This window comes from Amblyomma maculatum, chromosome 1 (assembly GCF_055883805.1).
Source record: "Amblyomma maculatum isolate TAMU_Amacu chromosome 1, ASM5588380v1, whole genome shotgun sequence".
NCBI classification, from domain to species: domain Eukaryota; kingdom Metazoa; phylum Arthropoda; class Arachnida; order Ixodida; family Ixodidae; genus Amblyomma; species Amblyomma maculatum.
The window spans coordinates 141,318,173-141,344,151 of NC_139344.1; the positions used below are offsets into that span (position 1 = coordinate 141,318,173).

Sequence of the window (25,979 nt, forward strand, 5' to 3'; positions counted from 1 at the left end):
AAATACAAAGCACCCGTGTGCTGTGCGATGCCAGCGCACGTTAAAGAACCCCAGGTGGTCGAAATTTTCAGATCCACCACTATGGCGACTCTCATAGTTTGGGATGTTGAACCCCACAAACCAAACCATATTTCATTCCATCATAAAAGCATCGCCTAATAACTGTACTACTTAACTAAACTAGATTAAATTAAAAATTAATTATGCTGATCCCATATGACAACCAATACTGTTTGAGTTTTTTTGCAGCCCGAACGAAGTTACTCTTTATGTCGGTGGCTCCGATTAGCTCAAGACGTCCCGTAGACTGCATGGCACGAATGTCCCACTCGGTGTGAAGAGAAGAGAAAGGACTGCGTTACATGCACTGTCTTCCCATGCATCCAGTAGTTTGCTGTGAACTGACATTGATGATCTGTCAAAAATTTGTAACTAACTTCATTGTGTTTAGGTTTTAGGACTTCAGAGAATTACGACGTAAGTGGCACGTGTTAAGAGGCTCCACGCGAAGAGGGAAATATTGCTTGGACTTGCGGCTATTTATAACGCTGTTTTTGCAGACCTCCACACATCATCCCTGTGATGACTTGTATAGCTAATCCCGTTTTCAGTGTTCTGCTCTGTACAACACAATAAAACACACATAGTCTTGAAACGACGGCTGCCCAAGGTGTAAGGCACCCCGCGACGCAGCTGGCTGAAACCAGAATCGCACGAGCGTTTCGACCCCTGCAGTAACCCCGGCAGTAAAATCTGGGTCAAAGAGAAACCCTTGCCGTTATGCACTGAGTCAGAACGGCCATAAAAGACCGTAAATCAGCCTGGCCTTTTTTTTCTTCTTCTTTCTCTGCTCTGGCGTCCAAATGTGTCGCAACAGTCTCAAACACTGTCACGGAACATAGCTTGCAACTTGGGCACGAACAGTACTGATCGCATGTATAAAAACAAGCGTGAGACGAGAAGCTACATGTGTCTGGTATCAACGATACCGTGTCTACGTTATACTGTGCCTCGCAATTTGCCACAATTAAATCGATAGCTGCTGCGGATACAAGCAAATCAGAGGCAGAATGTTCTAAGTAGTTCGCGTCTCAGAACTTAGAGTGACTGGCCGGCACTTTCGCTACCGTAGACCGGTTCATCATAATCCGCGAAATTACGTGTGCTAGCGCAATGTGGTGAGGTAGTCGCCTCCCCCGTCCGTTAATTCATAAGCGAAATCCGTAACGTCCACTTCTGTCTTTAAACTACGCGACCGTAATACATTTTGTGTATGACAACGACGCCTGCCCATTTCAATATAGCCACCCACTCTTAAAGTGCTGCTGAGTTACCGCGCCTTATAATAAACCTCCGATTCATCGAGTTCGCGCACCGAAGAGGTGAGGCGTTGCGAGTCTTACCCCTCCTTCCCCCTTTCTATCTTTGTCTGCGCCAGAAGGTTCCATGTACCTTTTCTAGAATGACAGCAGCTACCTCACTCCCGTGCATACTCTCTCCATACGCTTCGTGAACGCGACGACAGCGTTTCCGACGCGCATCTTGATTGCCTGCCGTTCCTATATGCAGCGAACGTTCATGGAGTACTAGTCAGTCAGCAGCATGGCGGTAAAGCGCGGCGAGGAGGTTGTTCTACACTCGTGTAGCGCCATGATGGTACTCCTATTACTTTGACTTTACTCGCACAAAAGACTAAAAAGTACACCTATAAAGCATTAAAGATCGTAAAAAAAACTGTTTCACATTTTATTTTCTTATAGTTATAATATTTAGGTGATATAAAGGCTGACTTGTGATAGTTTCGTGTCGTTTCGTCTGCTGTATGCAGCTGTACTCGTATACGTGAAGTACCATCATGGCTGCGAACACAGTTAGCAAATGAGTGGAGAGGTGTTACATGGGAGTAAAGCCGTCGCTTTCGCTCGTATTGGTTGCATTAACTCAATGGTCAGCAGCACTGATCACGTTATTCCAACCGCTACCGCGATGGCCGCTATTACCGTGAATTTGTAACTTACAGAAAACAATCAAATGTGTTTAACGATTTCAACTTTCGCTGGAAAATTGAGTAGCTTGTTTTGTGTGTCTGTTGGTGAAAGAATTCTCCGCTTTAGCAAGGCAGCGTCGCGAAGGCATAGAACAACAAACTCTGCTATTGTTTTCATGGCGCTATTCTCCAATCATTGGTGCAAAGAAGGAGCGCAGTTCATGCAGTGTGCCGTGAAACACGGCACGTGCGTAAGTTGCAGCAGCAGCCAGAATACGTACCCGGCGTCTTCATGCTGCGAGTACACGTTCGGAGCTTTACGAGCGCAACGCAATTAATGAAGCTCACACTCCGGTGCTTTGCGCGTGGTCAGCCCCCGTAGCCCAATAATTTCGTAACTTGTTGCGAAAGTTCACCGGCTCTTGGCGTGGGAGTCATTCTTCCGTCTCAAAGTGGAGGAATAATGAAAGCTTAACGCGGTGAGCCCGCGTTAATGGGACTCAGAAATGGACACGCGCCTGAGCACGAATAAACACTTCCCGCCTCGAACTTTGTTAGTGACCGGTTCGAAGAAAAATAAAATGTGGCACAGAAATTAGGAAACGAAAAATCAGGATACAGGGCATAACGCCAGCCGCATTGCACAACAAGACACACCAGGTCGACTGTTTCAAGTAAATGCCGCGCGCTCGCTCATTTTTGAAGGTTTTTAAGGCCATATCTCGACGTATATAAGGCCCCAAGCCAGAAACTTCGGGACATTGTCTCCTAAGAAACGTACCCAAGCTTCCCTTTCGCTGTTCGAGCCGAGCATCATGCACGTATACGTGAGTATGCGCACGCCGTAAACGCTTTATTTGGCACCTTTTTGTGTGGGGGTCACAAAATGCTCAGCCAGGCAGCCTTGATATGAAAAGGACTTTCTGGCTCAGTTCAAAGTGACGTTGCGGGGATTATATATATATATATATATATATATATATATATATATATATATATATATATATATATATATATATATATATATATATATATATATATATATATATATAGATATAGATATAATAGATATATATAGATATATATAGATATATATATATATATATATATATATATAGATATAGATATAATAGATATATATAGATATATATAGATATATATATATATATTTGCTCGTCATGTTCTGTATGCGTTCGTCTCTGTTGTTACTAATCGAAATGGACGTTACGGAAGCTTCGTCCAGCACTAAACTGCCCAGTCGTTGGAATGACTGTCGCGGTACCATAATTTCATTCGCCGTAACGCTCGCTCTCTCCCAGCAAGAACGATGATAGCCGCACTGCTTCTTTTCACACGTAGTGCTTCACTCTGATGATGTGTGAGAAACAGTTGGCCCGGTGTGCGTTTCTTCATATCAAGGAATCGTTTTTGGAAAATGGCGATAGGCGGATATTTTGTTCGCAGCTAAACATTTTGTACACCCGTGATACAAATCATACGCACGGACACGCTTGATGTCCGCACAGTGAGCGTTAGAAGCGTTTTACGCGCAACCTCATTCTCTTTCAGCTTATCGCGCCCAAGCATGGTGTTGATCAACTGGGCAGTCTCAGTCTCGCGGCTTTCGCACGAACGCTCTTGTCGGCGAAAAGTATGAGAATAGCAGTCAGCTCTGTGGGGTTGACGTCCGTGGACCGTGTGTGCGTTCACAGTTGTGTTTGCGGGTGACATAATATATTTAAGATAGACTTCCCCGCTCGCTGGAATTTAAACCCCAGCAGTGCATGTGACTGGTCGAATCTGGGACGTAAAACGTGGTCGGCTTGTGGTTTCTGGGGTTTGGCGTACCAAAACGAATTCGGCTATGAGTGACTTCGTAGCGGACGACTCCGAATAATTTCGACCACCCGTGGTTCTTTAACGTCCAGTAACATCGTACAGTGGCGTTTCGTCTCTATAGCCTAAAAGCGGCCGCAGTGGCCAGGATCGATACTGGGTCTCCCGGCTGAGAAGCTGAGTGCCCTAACTACTGAGGAAACGTATAAATTACAAAATCAGCTTTCAAACAACTTGCCCATTACATCCTGAAAAGAGGTGGCCAAATTCGCTCACTTTCCGAATTTCTGTCCCCTTGTCGAAGAATCGGTGCTTCAAGACACGCACGAGGAAAGTAATATGATTCTTTTGCCCACCTCTGTTCTTGACTTTGAAAGAGAAAATCCCGCTTTCTCACACAGTCACAATTTACACCGAAACACCTGTGATTACCTAAAGCATTGACGAAATTTTTATTTACGCGCTAAGGGATTCTTTTAAGTTGATGCAGGTATCGTTGCCCATCATTTCAGGGAGAAGGAAATAGCGATACTGTCGAGGTGACAGGGAAGAGCTGCGCTGCAAGAAGGAATCAACTATAGCGCAAGAAGTGGTGTAGGAAACGACATAAGCTTTGCAGTCTTGGGTAACGTCACATCCACGCGAAAAGCAGGGCTTTCTCCATATACTAGCGATCAAAATAAGCGCAAAAACATTGGAAATACACTGAACCAAACCAAGTAGGCATGTATGCCGGCAGAAGGATGACACGAGCGTATACCTACACAAAAATTTCGCTTCCTGACGAAACACGTTTTATGCGCGCATAATGCTGGGTGTTTCATGAAGAATGTAACTTTACGGCGCACACTGACACCTGCAACGACGCCCGTGAATAATTCCATGTGGCTGTAAGGTACGCGCTGCGAAAGGTATACATAGGCGGAGCATGATGCGCGACTCGGCCTACCCAGCCAAGCCCAACGAAGGCCGACAGTTTAGCTGTCGGAAGGGGAACGCCAGAACGGGTCCACAGCACCTGCTTGAATTAAATCGGTTCTGCAAGATGCACTCCAGGCTCGCGATACAGAGCGGCTCTCTTCGTTTACCACTTTCTTCTCCACCTTTACATTTTTGCCCAAGTTCGTTTGTAAATCGCAGGCGAGGCAACGGGAGCGTCACGCAATCCAGCGTCCCCTTTTTCTTCAAACCATTTTCCCTGTATTTTTATTTTGCCGTATCCTGCCGCTATGCTCTCCGCCATGATTGCATAGTTACGCTCGTAGGACCATTAGAAGACATTGCGCTGCGTTTTGTTTTTCCCTCCCTTCTTACAGTGGGTGATTCTGCTGTGCGCCCTGGCCTCTGGAGTAGCAGCCGGTGGTTACGGCCATACATCGGTGTCTTACGTGGCCAAACCGGTGCTCAGCGTTGGCTATGTATCCAAGCCTGTGGTGACGTACGTCAAGCAACCAGTAGCCACGGTATCGCACGTTGTCAAACCCGTGCTCACAATCAGTCACGGTTACGGAGGCGGCTACGGAGGCGGCTATGGAGGCGGCTACGGCGGCGGTTACGGCGGTGGATATGGGTACGGTGGATGGTGATAATCACTGGGCCGGTCAGCATAAAAAAATGGCTACCAAAACGGTTCAAACTACACCCATGGACCAAGGCCGAAAACGATATTCGGCATCTTGTGAACGCCTGAGATGCACTTCACAGCTACTGCGCTTATTTTTGTTGTGTTTTCGATGTACAAATAAATAAACCAAGAGATCCGTCCATATTTTGTGGATTGTCATAATTGTTTCCGAAAAGTATAGTTAATTTAAACTGTTTATTTAGAAGGTATCACGCTACGCTAGATATTTGAACTCGAGACCACTTTAGAGTGTTTGGATGCCTTCTCAAGCATAGGAGATACACTGCCTACAAGAGTTTATCCTGAGTACGCTGAACGTGTAGAGTTGTACCTTCTCTCACAGAATAGCGAGTAAGCACCCTAATAAACAACAACAACAACTCGGAAATCAGCGACTTCGGGATAAACATATAGAAGTTATAGAAAATCTCGAGCACCAAATTAAGTGAGCGATGCAGTGAGAAAATAAGGTATAAGTGACAAAGAAGTCAATTGTGTGAGGACTGCTTTAGCCGCGGTAGTGTATACGTATAGATTTTTGTTATCTGTAGCGTGGTAAAGGAGGCTTATGCGCATACATTGGTGAGTAAACGCGGTTAGCACAAGTAGTAGATCGCCATAATCCAAGCGATCGTGTCTTTCAAATACATGCAGTAAAAGGAATATGCCATCGTCATTCCAACTCCTCAGTCCTAAGGATGGTTCAGCAGGCACGAAATATGTTAAGCCGCCCTCACTGATCACCTGTAAATATTTAATTTTCTTCGTAAGACACATGCGTTGATTTTTTCTACTCATCACTGTGCTTGTTGGTGTAAATATAGCATGCTTTGTACAAACGTTTACTGATTGCTTACTTAAGATAAAGGGTTAACCGAGACAAAGGGCTGCCGCGTCCTAAATATTGTACAAAGACCAGTGCCTATCCCAGTGAACTTGTAAAAGGTAATGTGTTAGCCATTCATTATTGAAGCAGAAGGCTTATTTCTTGTCTTCGGCGGTATTGTCTTCTGAGTGGGCTTCGTCGTCGACCTCGCAGTCGCAGGCAAATGTGGCGCTGTACGAAATTGGTTCGCAGGCGGGCAGAATGCTTCATTATTTGCGGCGGCGAACTGGACCAGCAGACCCCTGGGAGTACGCCAGCCCATTAACTGAAAGAAAAGCAGACGAACTAGCCCGAAGTCCCAAGAAAGAAATGAATTGATCACAAGTATAAGCGCCGTGGAGAGCAACTGATGCAATATTTTTAAGCACAACCGATGTCTCTCATACCACTTTAATTTTTAGTGCTATGACAATGGCAGACATACGTTTTAGATATTTAAATCAAGTTTTTCAAAGTCGCGCGCATTAGCCCCATTCACCTCCGCCGTCAAGAGGTTTACCTGTTTTTGACTCGGAGGCCGTGATATATGATGCGCCCCAGAAAAATCCGAAGTGGTCCGTGTTCACGGCCCGAACTATACGGTAGCAACCAAGCTACTCCAGAAAGGTCCTTGTTATTCGCATTCTCGGAATGCGGATCCAAAGATTCCAGGAAGCACGGATCCAGAATACAGGGATCCAGGGACACGAATGTAGACGCACGTCAAACCTTAAAAATCTTATAGATACGGCAAGCCATCGAATTACGTGCACGATCCGGCGAATCACCCGTCACAGGAAGGGATAGGCGAGGAAGACACCGTCTGCCTCGTGCAAGGGCTAGTCATCAGCCGCGTAGCGTATATGCCTTTTCGTACTCGCGGAAATGACACTTTGGCTAGTATATAGGGTCGTCGTATAGTGTATAGGTCTGCGTGTCAATATAGACGACTTGCAGTTCTTTAGAATGTGCTGACGTTTCACATCCCACGGGAGTTTTATGACACGGCAAGATCGAGCCTGCAATCTTGGGATCAGCATTGAAATGTCAAAGCCACTGAGCCGTCGCTTCCAATGCAGTGCGCCGTTAGTATTTCAGGTATAGAGGCCAGGATGCAACAACATGAGAAACGATGGAAGTCTTCATGTGTCACAATGAAAAGTTACAAGATGAGTTCAAAGGCACTTCACTACGGTGAGGTAAAATAAAAACTAATTTGAAGTGTCACACTGTGTGTATTTGTTTCTCAGTTCGTGTCAAATGTCGCCCATGTCTGAAGCATAGTGGAAAAAAAAAAAAACGTATTCAGCAGAGCATAAAGTGCGCACATAAGTGAATCTCTGTTTAGTGGCGAGTGCAAACACGACCCGTCATTTCTTTCTTGTTTGACGCGCTCCTTAAGCTGGTCCAGCCATCTGTCAATTAAAATGGCGAGAAAAGTGTGTTCGAAGTGTGAAAGCGAGACAAAAAGCTGTGCTGTTGGTCCGGTGAAATATTCGAATGGCGCGTAGTCAGGGCAGAAGGCATCGTGTAGAATCGAGCCGAGATATCCAGCTCAGGAGGTTCAAAGGCCAGAGCTCGCCGCGCGAGATACAGGGCAAGGTTCACGAAACTCGCGCAAGTAAAGCTTTTGACGGGGCAGCGGCCTTTCTCATTGGCTATCACGATTGGCCACCGCTCGTGGGCCGACCAGTCACGCATCGCTGTTACGTAACTGAAGTTTTGCTCCGCTACGCAGATTACAGCGAGTATAGGTGTACGTCACCCTATACGGACATCATCGTGTTTATGTTAGTGAACGTGGCGGCTACGCTCGGAGCTCCAGCTGTGTGGGTGTAGATAAAAACATCCCCGAAAAAAAAAAAAAAAAAAAGATGTGCCCGAAGGATACGGCCCGGAAATAACGTCCTCGGAAGAAAAGGCTCAAGACAAGAATTACACCTAAGAAGGAATCCTTTCGAAATTACGTACTAAAGAAAGTATACTTTTTAGTGGATTCCTCCTATGTGAACAGATGTTACTATTGTTCGGGATCTGGCTCCTTTGGGTGACTGTGATATCTACAGGCAGTAGACAAGGCGCCGAAAAAGCATGATGAACACTGTGCATTCCGGGTAGGCCGCCATATTTCCGTGCTATGCAGCAGACGACGCAGCAGACGATGCCGCTGCTTGCAGCAGCTGCGTGGAGACAGGGTGCGTAGTCTTGACAGTCGATCGAGCTATAGCGAGGTCACTTTGTTGGTATAATACGTGCGTGAAAAATGTCTGCAGCTTCCTTGGGATCATACGCCGCGACATTCTGCCCAAAAGATCACGTGCGGTATGCAGAGAAGATAAAACAGTGAGGCGTGGACCCTTTAACGCTAGGCGCGAACGGCTGTGCCATGGATGTGAACTTGTGGCCGTGTACCGACGTCGCCATTATCCATGAATTCCTTGTTTTAAAGAAAAGTTTCATAACACGGCAGCAGCTGAAAGCCAGCAAAGCTCTTGAAGGTCGCCACTACGCATAGACGTGCGCAGAGGGAGGGGGGTGCCCCCCCCCCCCCCAATCCTCTAAAGAGGACGCCCCCAAACCTTCACTCCGTTGGACCTGTGCAACATTTTTAAAGTGCTGGGTTATGGCCATAGATGTTTTTTACTGCACTGGCGGCCGATAAATCGTGCTGTTGCGTTCCAAGCCACCTTTCTTTCTTGAAAACAGGGGGACTAAAACCGTTGTGAAAAGCGCGTCCTCGAGTAATTTTCAATTTGGCATCCATGGCGAAGCTCGTTTTGTTTTTTTTTAAGAGCAGAATATTTTGTGTGTGTTGCTTGCCATACCATTACATCAAAATATAATTAGAGGGTCTCTCAGACGTCTCTTAAGAGGAGAATGGCGAAAGCTTACCCTTCCTTTCCTATCATTTGCTTCTCATCGTTTGCCTCTTATCGGCGTTCGTTGCAGTGCTACATATAATTATGATTGGTTGACAGGAAAGGAAAGGCGCAGTATCTTTCACACTTTCTCCGGCCAGTGTGAGGTATTTGGACGGTACACCATCGCTCCTGTAACCTGGCGTTCCTTGGCGCGCGTTCAAGTGTTGGATTGAAGATGGCAGGAACGTTAAAAAAGAACACATCTCACGGAACCTCGCGGATTATGACAGATCTCGCGCACAACTCTCGCACACGGGATTTCGTTCCACGAGCCTAGACATTAATAAATGTTTTATAACCATTCCTCAACTTAACGTTGTGTTTTGGCTGCAGGGGCCATAGAGGGGGGGGGGGGGGGGGGGGGGCGGGCGCTTTGTTGAAACTTAGCTCCCCCTAATGCAGAACCCTGTGCGCGTCTATGCAGCTAAGTAACAAGTGGTTGCGTGTGCGAGCCGTGCGTCAAAGTGGTCACAGCCGACACAGTACACTCAAAACAGAGGTAAGCATTTGAAATGACATTCCGGTGAGATACTAATTTTTCTTTTTTTTTTCTTTTTTTTTTTTTTGTGATCTCTGCCCAGGTCAACCACTCTTAAAGCTTAAACAAGCCTCCAGTGGCGCGGCTGCGAAAAAGTCAACAAATTGACCAGTGGGACGTAACAGCTGCCGTACATCGATAATCGCTTACGTACCGGACACGAAATGACGTGCACACACTTGGTATTTGTCTGCACTGCTGTGAATGCCACGTCAGTTGATGCGTGCAAGCCATTCTCGCCGGTTACGTTCCGAGAGCTCATTGGTCTTGCTGTATTCGTGTGAGCGTTCCTTTGGTATTTGAAAACCCCGCAGTGGTCTCGTCCGGACTTCAGCTTCTGAGCTTTAGTCTGCGTTCGGCGGTTACAGCCCGCGACCGCACAGTAAACCACTGTTTTTGGCACTGTTAGCGCGCCGCGCTCCATGGTCGACTGAGGTACTGTACAGGAAAATGGCGGACTACCCAATAATACACAGAATGCATAGCGTTTTCGGTGTTCTTGGAAGCTCTCTATATCACGCGGTCCGGTTAGGTTTACACGGTTAGGTTTAGGCGCATGCTTTTTTTTTTTTTTTCTTACGAAATCTACACATCATTACAATGTTTTGCCACTTCTAAGCGGACGGGAGGAAGCACCGTAGCATATTGGCGTTCACAATGGGGAAACGCAGTCTGAGGCTTACAGCACAAAAAAGAACTACAGCAGGTGGAAAGCGAGAAAACAGCTGGGAACAAATATGCAAATAGGCTCAAGCTAAAACAATAAAAGAAGTTGTAAGGGGAAATCGCAGAATCCTTGACTGTAACAGCAACTGGCCCCTCGCTCTCAGGCGAGGCGAAAGCTTGACGTTAGATTGCACCTCTTTGGGGACATTTTTTTTTACTTCGCAAATGGGGACCTTTTGTCCTGGGGCAGTTTTATCGGGGCCATATTTTCCGGGGGCGCTAACTCCGGGTTCGTTTTTACCGGAACCCTCGGCTGTGTATGGCGACTTTCACACCCGCGAAAAGGATGGCTGCTTGTACGAGCTTGTTATGTGCCTCCATTATTCGTTATTTGCCTGAATTCGCGTTTCCTTCTTTAAAAGATGCAACACCAACTAGTCCGACAGCTCTCCTTCCTGGTCTGCGCTAGCAACAATCTCAAGGGGTTTGTCACCGCTGGTGCCGAAGCAGGGACGTGCCCTAGTTCTCCGGCCGGTTGATCAGCGACGACAGTGCGTCCACACCATACATCGATGCCAGGTGGGGGTATATACTTTAATTGCCAAAATATACATGGTGAGGGTGAAGCCCTGTGCATGGCACTTGGCTTCTCCTTCAGTATGCCAGGTCCTAAATGACAACATGAGTCATGCGGAGGCTCTTTTCCTGGGCCCAACATGACCTGCGATCCGCACCGTGAGGCAGTTGGGAACGGAGACTCCAATGTCGACATGCCAGCTGCCGTCGCTGCATGACCGGAAGTGAAGAGACGGTTGCAAAGAAGGCATGGCTAGGCTATCGTCGCAGCGTGTCCCCTGAAGATAAGCGCTGCATCGCAGGTCACCATACAGTGTGGCGAGGGCCGGCAGCGGGCGACTGACCGGGTTTACGCCTCGATGCTCCAGCGAACCGCCTCCTACTGTTTGTTCGTCGTATACACGGCATGTAGGAAACGACGCCGGTTGTTGCAAAGCATTTGAGACGTACATAAACTGTCGAACCATTAAAAGCTGTATCTAGGTTGTACTAGCAAGCCACGAACTAGCGCATCGCATAGGACGTCCCATATGACGTCAACCGAAGGAATCCGCATACCGTGTTTCAGCCACACAGTCTCGCCCGGAAAGGTACCGCCCGTAATTCTGCCAAACTCTATACCCTGTTCACTCAAGCAGATAGATGCGTAAAGGATCAGCGAAGGAAAAGAAAGCTTCTAGACTATTTCATGCGAAGCGGCAGCGCTTAAAAAAATAAATAAACAAATGGAGGGAAATCGGGGAATGGCTCCTCTTGGGGATCCTCTTACGCGTGCATTCACTTTGCAATTTAGTTTAGTCACTAATCCCTCAATTTGCGCCTCTGTTATCTTGCGCATATACTTTGCATACAGTCGTAAACTACACCCAGTTATGTCAAATACCACCCGGCCGAGATATCTACAAAGGCCTGCTTTAACCAAGCCGTATACAGACGAAGCCGTGCCTGCCTGCCATATGTGTAGCGTGCATTACTCGATTCGCCTCTCACCCCCCATCTGAAAGTAGAAGCCTGCGTTTGGAACTCCTGTCACATCATATGGCCTCACGACTTTCCGCAACTCGCCGAACAATAAGTACAACACGGCCACGTGACTTACCAGCTGCCGGAGCCACGGCCGGCGCGATTTTTCGCTCACAATGCAAACAACGCCGGACTATCTGCATGACGCAGCAAGATTATTGCTGAATGATCCCCCATGCCCTCCACAGCGGTAGTGCAGGGCATTCGTAAGACATGCATAGCTCAGCATACTGTGATGTGTGTGCACCTGGTTTGGTTTTGTGGGGTTTAACGTCCAAAGCGACTCACACTATGAGAGACGCCGGGATCCGGTAAAAACGTCCCCGGAAAAAACGTCCCGGAGCAAATGTCCCCGGAAAAAATGTCCCTATTGGCGAAGTATAGAAAAAATGTCCCCGAACGGGGCTGAAGTCCTGCGCTATAGGACGTAGACTACGTTTCTCCGTGGCGAGCTGCAATAATGAATAATACATGTTAACTTTATTACAGCGGTTTCACCTGTCAGCTTGGAATTGACCGCGAACATCGAACTGATACGGCCATTCATGACAAAAAAAAATTATGGCAGCCGTAATACCCCCCCCCCCCCCCTCCCTCGTGGCAGCGCCTCGTCTTCACTTTGTTTGCGGGGAAACGAGAAGCTGACCACCGGCTTTACCGGAGAAGCTTGGAGCGATGCTTTAATATGTCCATGATGCACGACCGGTTAAGCCTCGTTCTGCTTATACCATCACCCTTATCACAATTCTACACCAGCATCAGAAGAACGGTTGAACCTCGTCACCAGAAGGTCTCGAAAGTAATTGTAGTGACGTCTTCTGCTTTAGGCGGTTCCCCGAGACTACCATACGCCGATCCGCTTGTACCTTTCTAAGTGGGAAGTGTTACCACACTTAATAGGCCTGCTATATACGATTGCTTAACGAGCTGCGGAGCTTGGAACCTCGCAACGTCTAAAAAGCCAGATGGCTCTTTCACCACGCCCCCAGAGGACGCAGGTTCCAAATGATGATTACATTTATCTCAAAGCCAAGAAAGATTGGCATAAAATGTTTTTTTTTTTTTTTTTTTTTCATGTGAGTTCCGGAGAAATTTTTTTTTTTAGGGCCGGGTTTGACCTTGGGGACGTTTTTTCCTAGTTGCCGCTTCTGCAGGGGATGTTTCTTCGGGGGAAGTTTTTTCCGGGGACGTATCTTCCGGGGACCTTTTTTCTGGGGACGTTTTTACCTACACCCGAGAGACGCCGTAGTGGAGGACTCTAGAAGTTTCGACCCCCTGGGGTTCTTTAACGTGCACTGACATCGCACAGCACATGGGTGCCTTGCTTGTCGCCTCCATCGAAAAGCTGCCGCCGAGGCCGGGATTCGATTCCGTATCCTTGGGAACAGTAGTCGAGCGCCATAACCACTGCGCCATCCCGACGGGGTGTGTGTGTCCACCTGCAACATTATTCACGGGAAATAGCATCACGACGAACAGACTTGCCTCGTTTCATCTCGCCAACCATTAACAGCGTCAATTTTGCTCGCGTTATGGCTGAGTGGGATGATTAGTTTTTTAACGCCGTCATTTGATTTGTGTCATAAAAGTATTTCCTTAGCAAACTAATATTTAAGATGACGTAGAAATCTCGTAAAGACATAGAAACACATGGAGAGTCTATTACTAATTCGGTAAAAGCAATCTTTTGGATAGATATTATGCAAGCATGTTTTAAACGTATGGCTAAAATCTCACCGCAAGTCAGTATACATGCACTAAGCCCTTAATAATTATAATAATAATAAAACTACTACGGAACTGCGTACGCCTGAGGCAGTTGCTGTTAGGAAGCTGGTTTGCAAAAAAGTTTTCATTTCTGACATGCAAGATTACTAATTTGAATGCCGTTTTTTGTTTTGAGAGCGCATATATTGCTTATTTCAAATATATTTTTCCAACACATGGCGATTTAGTTTCCGGCTGCAAAAGCCGGCATGGTTCTTTTGGACTGAGTCACGTTGCAACCTTCATAGCTTTATTTTTGTGTGTGCAAGTTTTTGTCAAAAAATATCGTGCCCACCTTCCACAAAAGCTGGATAACTCCCGGAACTCTCTAAGTCAGCTTCTCTGCAAAGCTTCTTTTCCAAACGAACGCTCTCGTTACCAGACACCACCCTCGCATTATTCGAAGAATTGAGCAGATGGAAGTTTTTTTTTTTTCTGTACTTCGTGCCACAAGATATCTGCCGCACTGCGAAATGAAGAGGCACCCCGGTACAATCAGGATAACGCGCACAACAATAGGTAATTGGACTCCTACGCGCCTCTCGCCACCCAAATTGGCGGGGGTGACATTAGGAGCACAATTCTCCAGTATAGTGCCCAGGGGCGAGAGGCACTTAGGAGCACAATGCGCAAAGGCTCCTCTGCCTTTGGCAGTGCTGCAGATATCTTGTGAGACGAAGTATAAGTAAACTCAGACATCAAGATGACTCAGGGAGCAGCATCCGAAGATTACAATGTTTGAATAACCCCTCTTTATATGCGAAATAGAGGATCAATGGCGTGGGGATTGTCCAGCGTCTTGATCCTAGTGCCTGCCATTATTCACGCTCTGTCCCTGCGACATGTTCCCTACTGGCCTTTGTCAATGGGGCGAAAAGAGGTGCCTGCTTCTTTTCATTTCAACAGACTGTGGGTGTCGTCTGTTAACCAGACTTTTCGATTGGAAAGCAAGCCCTGCAATGACGCTGACTGAGATAGGAATTAGTGAACAAAAAGGTGTACACACACACATACACAATGACAGGAAAGTTTGTGTCATGTTGTTCCCTTCTCCCCCTCTTTCTATGTGGGTGTGTTGGCTGGATGACCTCTTTTGAGGGGAATTCGCCTCTAATTGTTCACTTCTACTCGTCTGTCCGAATTCCAGCAGACGTTATCACGGCTAAAGCGCAGCTGTTGACATTTTCTTGGTAAGAGAGACATCAGCAGTGTTTGCGAAAATAAAGCTGCCACTCCCGTCTGTAGATTGCAATTTCTTTAGACGACTGCAGCTGTACGGCAGGGACGGGAGCTTTCTGGCTTGGGGAAGGCTAAAAAAGCGACAGGCCGATATGAGAAAGAGGTGGAAAGCGCTGGTGAAGGCGAAGTCTGCCTGTGCATGACTCATAACCTAAGGTTATTTTCAAAGCAGATAAGGAATGTGGTCAGTCTGTGTAAATCAGGGTAAAAGTTTGGGCTTTCCAAACAAATCACGAGAGAAGAGGATGGTACGAGCTCAACCGTCCTGTCTCTGAACAAACTCGTCTAACAACGTTTGCTGCTTTCCAAACAAAGCCCAGACTTTTCTTTGTCTTCGCCAGCATGCAAGAGGGTGCGGAGCTCAACCTTACATTTAAGCACGTGGCGTGTTGAGCCCAGAACACGTGGTTTAGACGTGTTTAGAAGTTCTTGTACAGAGCGGTAACATCGAAAGCAAGAAACACGTGGTTTTTACGTGCTTTAGCGCGTAAAGAGGTGATAATATTGAGCAACTTAAGAGAAGATCTGGCACTTCTTTTTCAAACATAAATATGATTTCAGATGTCTAGTCTCCGCAATTTCTCCCCTTATATTACATTTATACTTCAAGAAGTGCACTGCCAGTTTCACAACTTGTTATTTAGCGTAGACAAGCCGCTTTCGGCGATGATTGGTCGCGAGAACGTGGTTCGGTTTGGTTTATGGGGTTAACGCCCTAAAGCGACTCAGGCTATAGAGACACCGTATAGTGCAGGGACCCATAAATTTTGCCCACCTGGAGTTTTTGACATACACTGACGTCGCACAACCCACTGGCACCTTGCTTTTCGTCTCCATCGAAAAGCACCTATTGCGCGCTTTTTTTTTTTCGCAAAAATAAAAATATTACAAGCAAATAAACCGAACCACGAATGAAATAAACAAATTCCCACGAAGGCTGCCACGCCGAGAATGCAATGAGTCAGCTCACTCGTGCAATTAACTCGGGCACAATACCGGAATCAGATGGTAGACGGCTCATAAGAGGCCGTACCAAATGCCTACGCAAATAAAGGAACAAGAGCGAACCGACAGAGTCGACGAGTAATGCCTTCTTTACTGTTACATTAACTTTATTCTAATTTATACTTCAAATGTTGAGAGGCTTTGCTTTCCTTGTTCCCTTCACTGTGGAAGCTACCAGCTTCGTCGACAAACAAGGTGATAGAAACATCGGGAAGACTGTGACCCCTTGCTAGCTGAGGATCGCCATTCGAACACGTGGTCGCGATTTACCCGCGATTGCATATGGAATGCCGTCCTAATAGTTGTGCCCTATAAGGCGTAGGATAGACGCATACGCTGTATTCCTGTTTTATTCACACAAAACCTTGCATTTTTGCATGACCTTATAGACACGCTTTCTCTCTTTTGAGACTTCTCTCCGTGTACGCATGCATGCTGAAGCAGCTCCGCGGTTGTTAAAGTAAAACAAACCATCCCGCAGTGACTGCTTCCGCAATGGACAAAAAATAAGCAATCAAAAGAAAGAAACTTTATTACACCGGCACTGAATAAGTATTATAATTCAATTTCCGATTATTAGGATATGGGGAAAAATCTAATGCAAGCCCCTGAGACACTGCAGCTTAACCTGCCCGCTTCAGCTCCTTAAACTAGATCAGCAAGATGTAAACTTGAAACGGCGCGAAAAAAAAAAAAAAGACAACTGCAACTATCCGCGCAGCTTTCTGGTTTGTTAATGATTTTAGCTATTGTTTTATCTCCATAAAGTAGAATATGTCACAATTCACCACCATAAGAGAAATTATGGCTCCATAAAAGTACACTGCTGATGGTAGTCAGCATTGAAGTGCGCATCCGAGAAACGCATCATGTGCCAGTGTGTCTTTTGAAAAGCGAGGTTAAAAAATCAGCTGACAGTCGTAAAAAAATGAAGACACATGATAGGGCTGTGCCTGTTTATCTCTTCAGAAGGCTTGCGGGTGGTACAAAAATTTCTGTCCGGATAAAAAAAAAAGAAGCTATTACTCAACCTACGGCAGCACCTCTATGCCAGCGAGTTCAGCTCGGACGATAAGGTGTAAGATGAGATGCACGCATTTCTGCAGTCTACCTGGAGATTTTTTTCTTCCCTGATCAAAAGCATATCTGTACTGACGACGCATATGCACTAAATGTATTAGGCATCATGTCGAGAAATTTAAGAAATAATCTCCGGCCTTGCACGATATGTTTCCCAGATTAAAAAATGATCAGGTTACTTTTTGAACACCGCCTGCACATAGCGGTTATGTGAAGCACGCCACCATATCTTTAAAAAAAAAATTAAGGTCTAACCAGTGTGTGCGCTACATGAACAAGCAAAACTGAAAACAAAGGTGCTAATACCTAGCAGTACGCGCTAAATTCACGCCAGACTGAGCCGCCACGCGTGCTTTGCAGCCGCCTTTCGACGTCCTGAATGGCACTCAAAGAAAAACGCACCGGTGCCAATAAATAGCGATGTGAATGCGTGCTTGTTCTTTTGCACGGACCACATCGTTGCAACATTAGGAGGAACAATGACCTACGACGAGGAGGTGCTCGGAACGCTGGCGTCGGCGCTTGCGTGACCGGAGGAAGAAATGTGGCACAACGGTCATTTGAAGGGGGCGGGAATCGGAGCATTCGGATCATGGGTGTGGTTACACGTGTCGTGACTGCTTGACTTGAGTACAGGAAGCCACCCTCGAAAACCCGCAATTACGTCGAGACTTTCGATGTTTACAGCCCGGCAGCGGCATCAGTCAGTGCCGCGCGAAAGGAGAGCGCCCAGTATAAAAACATGATCTAAATAAGCTCGGAATTGGGCTTTCTTTTCCTTCTTGTTTTGAAGCAGACATTTTAGAAAACATCAAAGGATCATCGCTGGACACTGAAGAAATAAAAGTAATCGCGGAAAGTGTGTTACGGGAGAACCTCGTGACGGTCCTAACATAAAGCGTACAACAAAGGATACACGCATGTTGCAGTAACAGATTGCGAGGTGCGTGCCTAAATAATCAAATAAAGAGCGATGGGATTGGTAACTACATTACCAGTCATCTGGAACAGGAAAGTGAATAATGGCTGGAGGCTAGTTAGCCCAGTTGATTTAACTAGGTTACACAAAGTCGCAATTAATAGCGTGACACTGTCACGCTATTAAGACGCAAGTGGAATTCTGCAAGTGAGTGGTTTTCTGTTTTCCGCTTCACGGTTAGCTAGTTAGTGAAAGAAAAACTGTCGGGCTAGTTTATTTTCTACTTTTTTTTTTTTTTTCACAGCGCCTATCTGGACAGCCTTATTTATACCATGGGATACGAAACAACAAGGAGAAACACTGGCTCAAGAATCCCGCCGAAACATGCGCAGGACATGTTATATACTCTATTCCACTATCTTGTGGCAATGCATACATCGGACAAATCGATCAATGTGTCAATAAACCATGAATGGAACAAAGAAACAATTTTTACGGTTCATTGTCCCCAAACCTGTCAGTGTATTGTCTTACATGCGACAGCAATAGAAAATCCTCGCCTGTCTTTCAACAGGTGACCATTCTATTTTATTTGTCAATTTATTTATGCTTTATTTCTTCGCTCTTTCGGATTTTAACCTTTCCCACTCAGGCCTCCTTATTCTCGATTTTTTATTATTCTGTTTTAGTCTACATGCTCATGTCAGCCGCATTGTTTAAATCGTTTTTGGTTTTTGTTTTTTGTTTTTCTCCATTCCTTCATTTGTCACTCATTTTTTGACTACCTCATGTACTCACCTGCGGTTTCAGCAAAATATTTAAAAACAAATAAAATATATAAGATTTCGCGCCTCCATTTTTTTGCCACTGAAGCTGTTAAGAACGTGAAATATTGTTGATTCTTTCACGCACTGTTTGCCACAGGCTATGATCAAGACTTGCGTTATGTTACATCCATCTCATGTTACTTTGAAAAAAAAAAAGTTGCAGTTCAGCGCTTGTGTGTCCTACTTGTTCCTCCGTGCTTTGTCCTCGTCCGGCTGCGCGCTGCAAAAAAGGATAGCTAGTTGGTGCCTCGTCGGTGATTCCGCGTGGTTAGCTGTTGTTCACTGAGGAGCGAGGCGCTTTAATGCGCCACTGCGCAGAACCTAGAGATGACCACGTTTAGACCGTCGGTGCTTCAAGGTGGAAAATACTAATAGGATTTCTAAAAGCACGCGAAAAAGCAAACAAAAACAAAGTAAATAGCGAACAAGCTAAGCGACCTTCAGTATGAAATAAGGAAGGTTGCAATGACAGCAATTCATAAATGCCGCCGCCTTACACGGACGTGCGCTAGTATTATTAAATTTTCGCTAATGAACGGTGCACCGGAAACACAGCGGCACGAAACGCCAGAAGGCGAGGGTAAACACTAGCTTACAATTGACTCTGTCTACATGTTTTTCATGCCCCTGGATTATGGATGCGCTGCTCTCCATTAGCAAAATTTACAGCTAGCTAGCGGTTATTGCGGCCGCAAAGTTACCAAATGATACGATTCAGCGTCTTACACCCTTCACCTGCTTTCATCACCCCCCCTCCCCCTCTCTTCCTGCAAGAAAAAATCTCCAGTGACCCAACTTATTCAGCGCCTGCTGATGTGCGCGTCATGAATGAACATAACTATCACAAATTATTGCACAGAATGCCTAACGCTGACAGCTCATGATTCTACAGCGTCACAACATTGCATAATTAACATAGCGTACATCTCGACGGAAGATCATTTGTTTGAATGGTGCTTGCAAAGTTGTCCCTAATAAAAATTTACTGATGAATCGGTTTCGGCCTCTGTTTATTATTTTAAATCATCATTTTTGTCGGCTTATATTCTGTTGAATTAATTAGGACAACTTTTAACATTGATTTCAGTGGTGTTTTTGTTGAAAGTTCGAACTGAAACGAATTTTTGAATAAACATTTTTTCCTCCATCAGCCTCCCATGCTGCATCTAGAGTTTTTATGACTCATGTGCACTAGTGAGGTCAAAGTCAGGAAATGACATACTGCTGCATTCTCGGAAATTCCATTAGAATGAGTGTCACGTTTTTTTTTTTTTGTATGCTTGCTGGTGCGAAGTAGGACAGTCGATTTCCGATGAATGGCATGCCAAGCATAGTGTCAACAAAGGAGGGGTTTGGAGGAAAGAAGCAAGAACTAGTTCTAGCTGCTAATAGGGGGGTCTGCTGGGCAAAGTGTATTTGTACTCTTTATTGGAATGCATTTTGCGCTCTCCCACCTTCATGCTTCTATTTCGGATAAGCCTTACTTTGTCTACCCTGACAGCGCCTAAGCGTTTTTCCTGGACTTGGGTTTTAGTGGCCTTGAAGGGAATGACTTCTGTCTACGGGCTGGGATGCCTTGTGAATGCCGCCTGTTTCCGGCCACAGGATTGATGAGTAAGCGCAAGGCTGCCGAGTCTTATGAGTCACGTGTCCATCTGTTCGGGCACGGAACAAAGGAAAGCTTCCTATAAAAGCCACTGTCCCCATAGCAGACACCACTGACCTTTGCAGGTATCCAGCACGATGAAGCCGTCTTCGCTGATTGCCGTCGCAGCCGTCGTGCTCCTGACGCTGCAGCAAGTCGACGCGCTCTTCCTGACCAGCTTAGCCCTGCTTCCCATTTCTGCTATCGTGAGTCTCGGCGGCATCGGTGGTCTCAAGCTTGCCGTTGTCATGAAAATACTGGACATGCTCGGATGGTGGGACGTGGGTCGTTACGGTGTCGGTCTGCGTGCATCCATAGAGAACAACAAGCTGCCAGACCGTGTAGTCCCACTGCCCAAGCCACGAAGCTCCTTCTCGGGCCCGACCATCTCTGTACCCATCGCGTTGCTGCCTTACATCATCGGAGGTCGCGTTAAGAGCCCGCTGTCTGTCCAACTCCCTGTCAAGGACTTCATCGTGTTGGCGAACCAGTCCGCGCACTTCGAATCTTCAAAGGTGAAGTTTTCCTCGGAAGGCGCCGCTAGTGTCAACGGAACGAAGGGATCTTCAATTCGAGCCTCTGGAGAGCTGAGGAGTCCGCTGGTTAACGTGGAAGCTCATAAGAGTGCCACACTTCGCGTAAGTAGATGGAATTTCTTATATTTTTACAGTGGCGGGATCGTATAGACAATTTGCTGGTAAAGCAGTATCTGATTCCTGCCTGGGATGCTAGATAAAAGCTTTCGTGGAAGTCTGTTTGGCCCATGTGGATGATAAGCTGTCTTCGTTTGTTACAGCTCCTAACATGTACTTTTTCTCGCATATTTAAAGTGTCTTGTTGCTGTTTCTTCATACGGCCATAATTAATCTGTTAGAGCTGCTTATATTTGTAGTCCCTTGCGTGTATTTACGCCTAGTTCCTTGTTTCTTCACAGGGACGACGCAGTACTTCGGGCGACCCGAGAGTGATCAAGGAAACCGTCGGTCTGATACGGGAGCTGGACACGGACAGGTGCATGCTCCGCCTGTCGTGCGAGGTCAGCGCGGACCCCTCCAGCTACGGCTTGTATGGTCGCCGCGTCGCCGCATTCATGGGCAGCCTTGGGCCTGTGGGAAGCGACTCGGCTTTCGCTGACTTCGAGAAGGCCTACAGCAAGGGAAGGTCCAGCGGCATGGCTGGATGCACGAAGACCTACTCCACGTGCAAGTTTGACCTGAGGGCACTAGCGGCCTTAGTGGAATCTTCGTAGAGTAGTCGCCAGTATATTTGTGAGATCTTATCACGACTGTGGCCTGTGAATAGTGTAAATAGCCCGTAATAAAACCATTCAGGAAACCATATCTTCCTCCGTGTTTTGTATCTAGAAATGACAGGAAACTTATAGAGCTGCATAACAAGCGCACCTCATGCATGATTATAACTACTCATGTAAATAATAGGGACGAAATCCTCAAAATAGTTGGCTCCTAGCTTTTTAGGAGTACGTTTGGTCCACGTGGTACTTTAAGCTAGCACTTTCTAGGTCCTTTCTAAATTGAACTCACTGTCGGTGACAAGGCAACACTCAGCGTACACCAATTTAGGAGGTGACAGAGAACACTACAAACGTAAATAAGGTGCTGACTTTTTACGCATAATATGCTGCCCCCGGGAAAAGCCTACCGTTGTGCGGTTCGTGCCGCTGCTGGTGCTAGGACTTCCGGAAGCGTATTTTAATGCAGCTTGCTAATGGAAGGCGTTCGAAATTATTTACGCCTCGTACAGCTCCGGCGAAAGCTTCCGCAAAGGTGGTTCCGTGTGGACGCCATAAAAGTGGCCCGTCCGGGAAGATCTGTCCATCTGTGTCGCGCTCTGATACACATGTCGAAGAGATTTGCAGCGAACTCGCGAATCTGTTGAGAGCGCACTTAAACCGAAGGTGCATGCTCGGCTGGTGCGTCGGAACTTGGTAGCGTACCGAAATAGATGCTCCCCCACGCGATCCGCTGCAAAGAAGAGGGCACGTGTCTCACCTACGCGACCACGGTCAGTAATGACGCCGGACAGATGCCAGCGCGTACCCCTCCATTTTTAGAGCGCGGTGGCAACGGTCGAATCGGGTTCCGTATAGCGATCGCGCGCACCGTCCGGGTCGCGCGATCGGCTCGCGCGGGTCCTCTCGGTGGCGGCCCGTTACGTAACGGCGAGGAGCGCGCCTGTTTACCCTGCGTGTTTACGCGCTCTTCCGGCCGGCCGCTTCCCATGGGCACACTTCCTGGCCCACTGGGCGCCCGGTAAACCAGTTCCTCCTCGGACGAGATGCACGCCGAATTTTCCCGCGAGTTCCCTTTCATGATTGACGTCGCGGAGGAGAATTCGGCCAACAGGAAGCGATTCGCGCGGGAGGGGGAGGTGCGATGCGTGAGGCTCTCGTAATGACCGCGCACTTCCACCTCTCACTCGCTTTGTTCCTTGCTTGCCCGCGGCCTCCTCGTTCTCGCGACGACACGTCGCGTACCGTATATAAGGACGCCGGGGCCCGGTCAAAAGTCACCACTGGCCTGCTGAGCCGGGAGCCATGCGAGCCTCTGTGAGTACGAAATGGCGCGCATCTCTAGTTAGAGAACGCGGTGCACTACAGGAGCTACGGTCGCTGACAGCGCTCGCTCGCTGGGTCCCCCTAGCGCTACGTCTTCTTCCGTCAAGGCGTGAACGCGAGCATTTGGAGGGAGAGGGGGATATTGTCCCGGAGTGAGGCGAACGCGTAAAATTGTGTTTTGGCCACAGCCGCAATATACGCAGCAGACGTCGCACTCGAGCCAAGATTTAGGAAACGTATTTAGCTACTCTTATCTCCACGCTGAAAAAAAAAAAAAAAAATTACCAGAAGGGCGACAGTTTTGTACCGAGCGTAACGTGCTCAAAAACCTCGCAGAGAAAACGGAAGAGGGTATTCTGTATATATATATATATATATATATATATATATATATATATATATATATATATATATATATATATATATATATTTTTTTTTTTTTTAAAGTGAAAATACTTCCGTTGTCAAACCGGTTAAATGATCAGCGCGTGCATGTAACGCGATGTTCATCTCAGATCGCACTGGTTTCACCAAGCGCAGAAAGGGATAAGACCCGCGAACCATCACGAACCAATCCCAACATACTCAAATGTTCGCTCTGCTTCAGTGTATTTATGAAGGCGGACGAAAGGTCCCTCAGGAGGTGCGAGCATTTTCTCTACCTACAAGACTTCAGCGTGCTGCATCCGACCTCGATGGTGTACGCTGAAATCTTGCTTCATAAATCTGGAACCATGCAAAAGTTTTCACGCATCCTTGTGAGGGCACTCTCGGTCTCAACAGCTATGCAGCGCAAAATCAGCTCTGATAGGCCCCGCTTACTTCGCACTCGCGGAAGAACGCTGCAGTGGATGCGACAGGGGAGGTGCACTTAGGACGTCGCGCCTAGAAAAGAACGCGATGAAAATAAGCGCACTGTGTGCACGCCGCAGAGATGCTTCCGTCATGCAGCGATGCAGGGCTGTCCGAGTCGTGCTGCGTAGCAGTTCGCGCACTGCGACGTAGCCCACCTATGTAGGAGCAGCATGTCATGGGACCTCCTCAGGAGGCCGCCTTATCGCAGTGCTGAGGGTGTATGGTTAGGTCACGAAGTCGCGCGGTCGTTGTCGACGCAGTAATAGGCGGATGATTGAGCGCGTTGCCGCTTCAGCGCTCCAGGGCAATGGCGGCGTCACGGCTGAAGAGGCGCTTCACCAAGGTGTCGCCGTTGGCAGCAGTACGCCGTGCGGAACGCCCAGCCGCTTGAGCAGTGGGACAGGAAATGCCTTACCTAACATGCCGACCATTGCTACACCTTCTTGGGGCACGTGAATTGTTTTGATGCTTTGAAGTCTTGATTCAGGCCATCACAAGGTTAGAGTCTGTAGCAGCATTCCAAATATCTCATGACAGTAAGCCAATCTGGCAAAACATTTAATTGAACTTCGAGCTTTGTCCGAGAAACATCTAAGGAGGGGCTCTAAGTGTCTTGAAATAACTCAGCTATGGTGCCTGCACTCCGCGTATGTTATGCCTCTAAAGTGGTGCCTGAAAGCCTGCTGCGTTTCATGTTCATTTCAGCCCTATTTCCTGTTTTTTTTTTTAATTCCAATAGCATGATTTAAGACATAAAACATTTACTAATACAGGTGCAGTCCAGATTATTTAAGGAAATCTAGTAAGGCGGCTGGTGGTGATAACCAAGTATCCAGTCGTCCACATCCGGCGGTCGACCTAAGGGACGTCCGCATCGGAGCAGATTTTTCCAACTCGTCTCTGAGGCAGATATCGCACACCTTCTCTGGACGAGCCCCTTTCTACAAACCAGTTTAGTTTAAGTGGAAACGCAGTTAAATCTGTGTGTCAGAAAAGGCGGATACACGAGGAATCATACAGGTTTCAGTGCTTAATGCATACGGTTTCAAAGTTTAGGGATGTTTTGCAGCTGACGAAACTCGAATGGAATGTGGTATGCTCAGTGGAAACTGCTGTTTACGGCAGATTCCGAAGATCGCAGTGGCTCGTTAGGGCACACTTCCCGTCAGAGATATTTGGACGCTCGGATGAATCCCGGTGTTTCATGATGCGCTTTCCGTTCCGCTACAGATCCTTGTTCTGCCTGCCCTCGTGGCAGTAGCCTCCGCTGGACTTCTTGGCGGAGGCGGTGGTTTCGGCGGAGGAGGTGGTTTTGGCGGTGGCGGAGGCTTCGGCGGTGGTGGCGGCGGGTTCGGCGGCGGCGGTGGCGGTGGACACGTCATTAGCTCGTCCGTATCCTACATTAAGACCCCGGTGGTGAGCGTCAACTACGTTGCCAAGCCCGTGGTCAGCTATGTCGCCAAGCCAGTGGCCACAGTGTCGCACGCACTCAAGCCTGTGCTCACCTACACCATCTCCAGCGGAGGAGGAGGAGGTTTCGGCGGTGGCGGTGGATTTGGTGGTGGAGGATTCGGCGGCGGTGGCGGAGGCTTCGGCGGTGGTGGCGGAGGCTTCGGCGGCGGCGGCGGCCACGGCGGATGGGATTGGTGGTGAAGAAAGAAGGCCGCCTGCCAGCCAAAACAGTTGATATTTCTCGGTCAAATTACCATCGTGCTGCATTTTCGCCGACAAGACACGCGCCGACCATCTACCATGCTACCAACTGCTGCCAAAGACGCTACAAAGACTAGCGTGTCTGATGTGCCTTCAAGGAAACAAAAATGATACTCTACTTCAGGAAGTTTTAAAGTCTGAACTCCGGGTACCTGTCAATAAAGCTTGTTTCTATTGTTTTTTTTTTGCAATTATTTTATCTTGGCTGCTGAAGATGCATCGCAAAGGAGGTTTCTTGAAGGATTTCTGCCGAACCAACGAGACCTACTGGAAGTCGACAAGTGTGAGTGTGTGAGTGAAGGTAAATAATATCAA

The 25,979-nt window shown here is 47.2% G+C and overlaps 3 protein-coding genes across 3 annotated transcripts; all 3 read left to right on the forward strand.

The window, feature by feature from the left end:
- The first annotated feature begins 2,802 nt into the window (after positions 1-2,802).
- Positions 2,803-5,409, forward strand: LOC146204183 (uncharacterized). Its single transcript, XM_084586206.1, has 2 exons — positions 2,803-2,814; positions 5,140-5,409. The coding sequence occupies exons 1-2, from the start codon at positions 2,803-2,805 to the stop codon at positions 5,407-5,409; spliced, it is 282 nt and encodes a 93-aa protein (XP_084442332.1).
- Positions 5,410-20,616: 15,207 nt separating this feature from the next.
- LOC146204184 (uncharacterized) lies at positions 20,617-21,767 on the forward strand. The gene is made up of 2 exons (XM_084586213.1): positions 20,617-21,156; positions 21,453-21,767. The coding sequence occupies exons 1-2, from the start codon at positions 20,617-20,619 to the stop codon at positions 21,765-21,767; spliced, it is 855 nt and encodes a 284-aa protein (XP_084442339.1).
- A 1,308-nt stretch (positions 21,768-23,075) lies between these two features.
- LOC146204185 (uncharacterized) lies at positions 23,076-25,604 on the forward strand. Its single transcript, XM_084586221.1, has 2 exons — positions 23,076-23,087; positions 25,182-25,604. Exons 1-2 carry the CDS (start codon positions 23,076-23,078, stop codon positions 25,602-25,604), a joined length of 435 nt encoding a protein of 144 aa, XP_084442347.1.
- Positions 25,605-25,979: the final 375 nt, after the last annotated feature.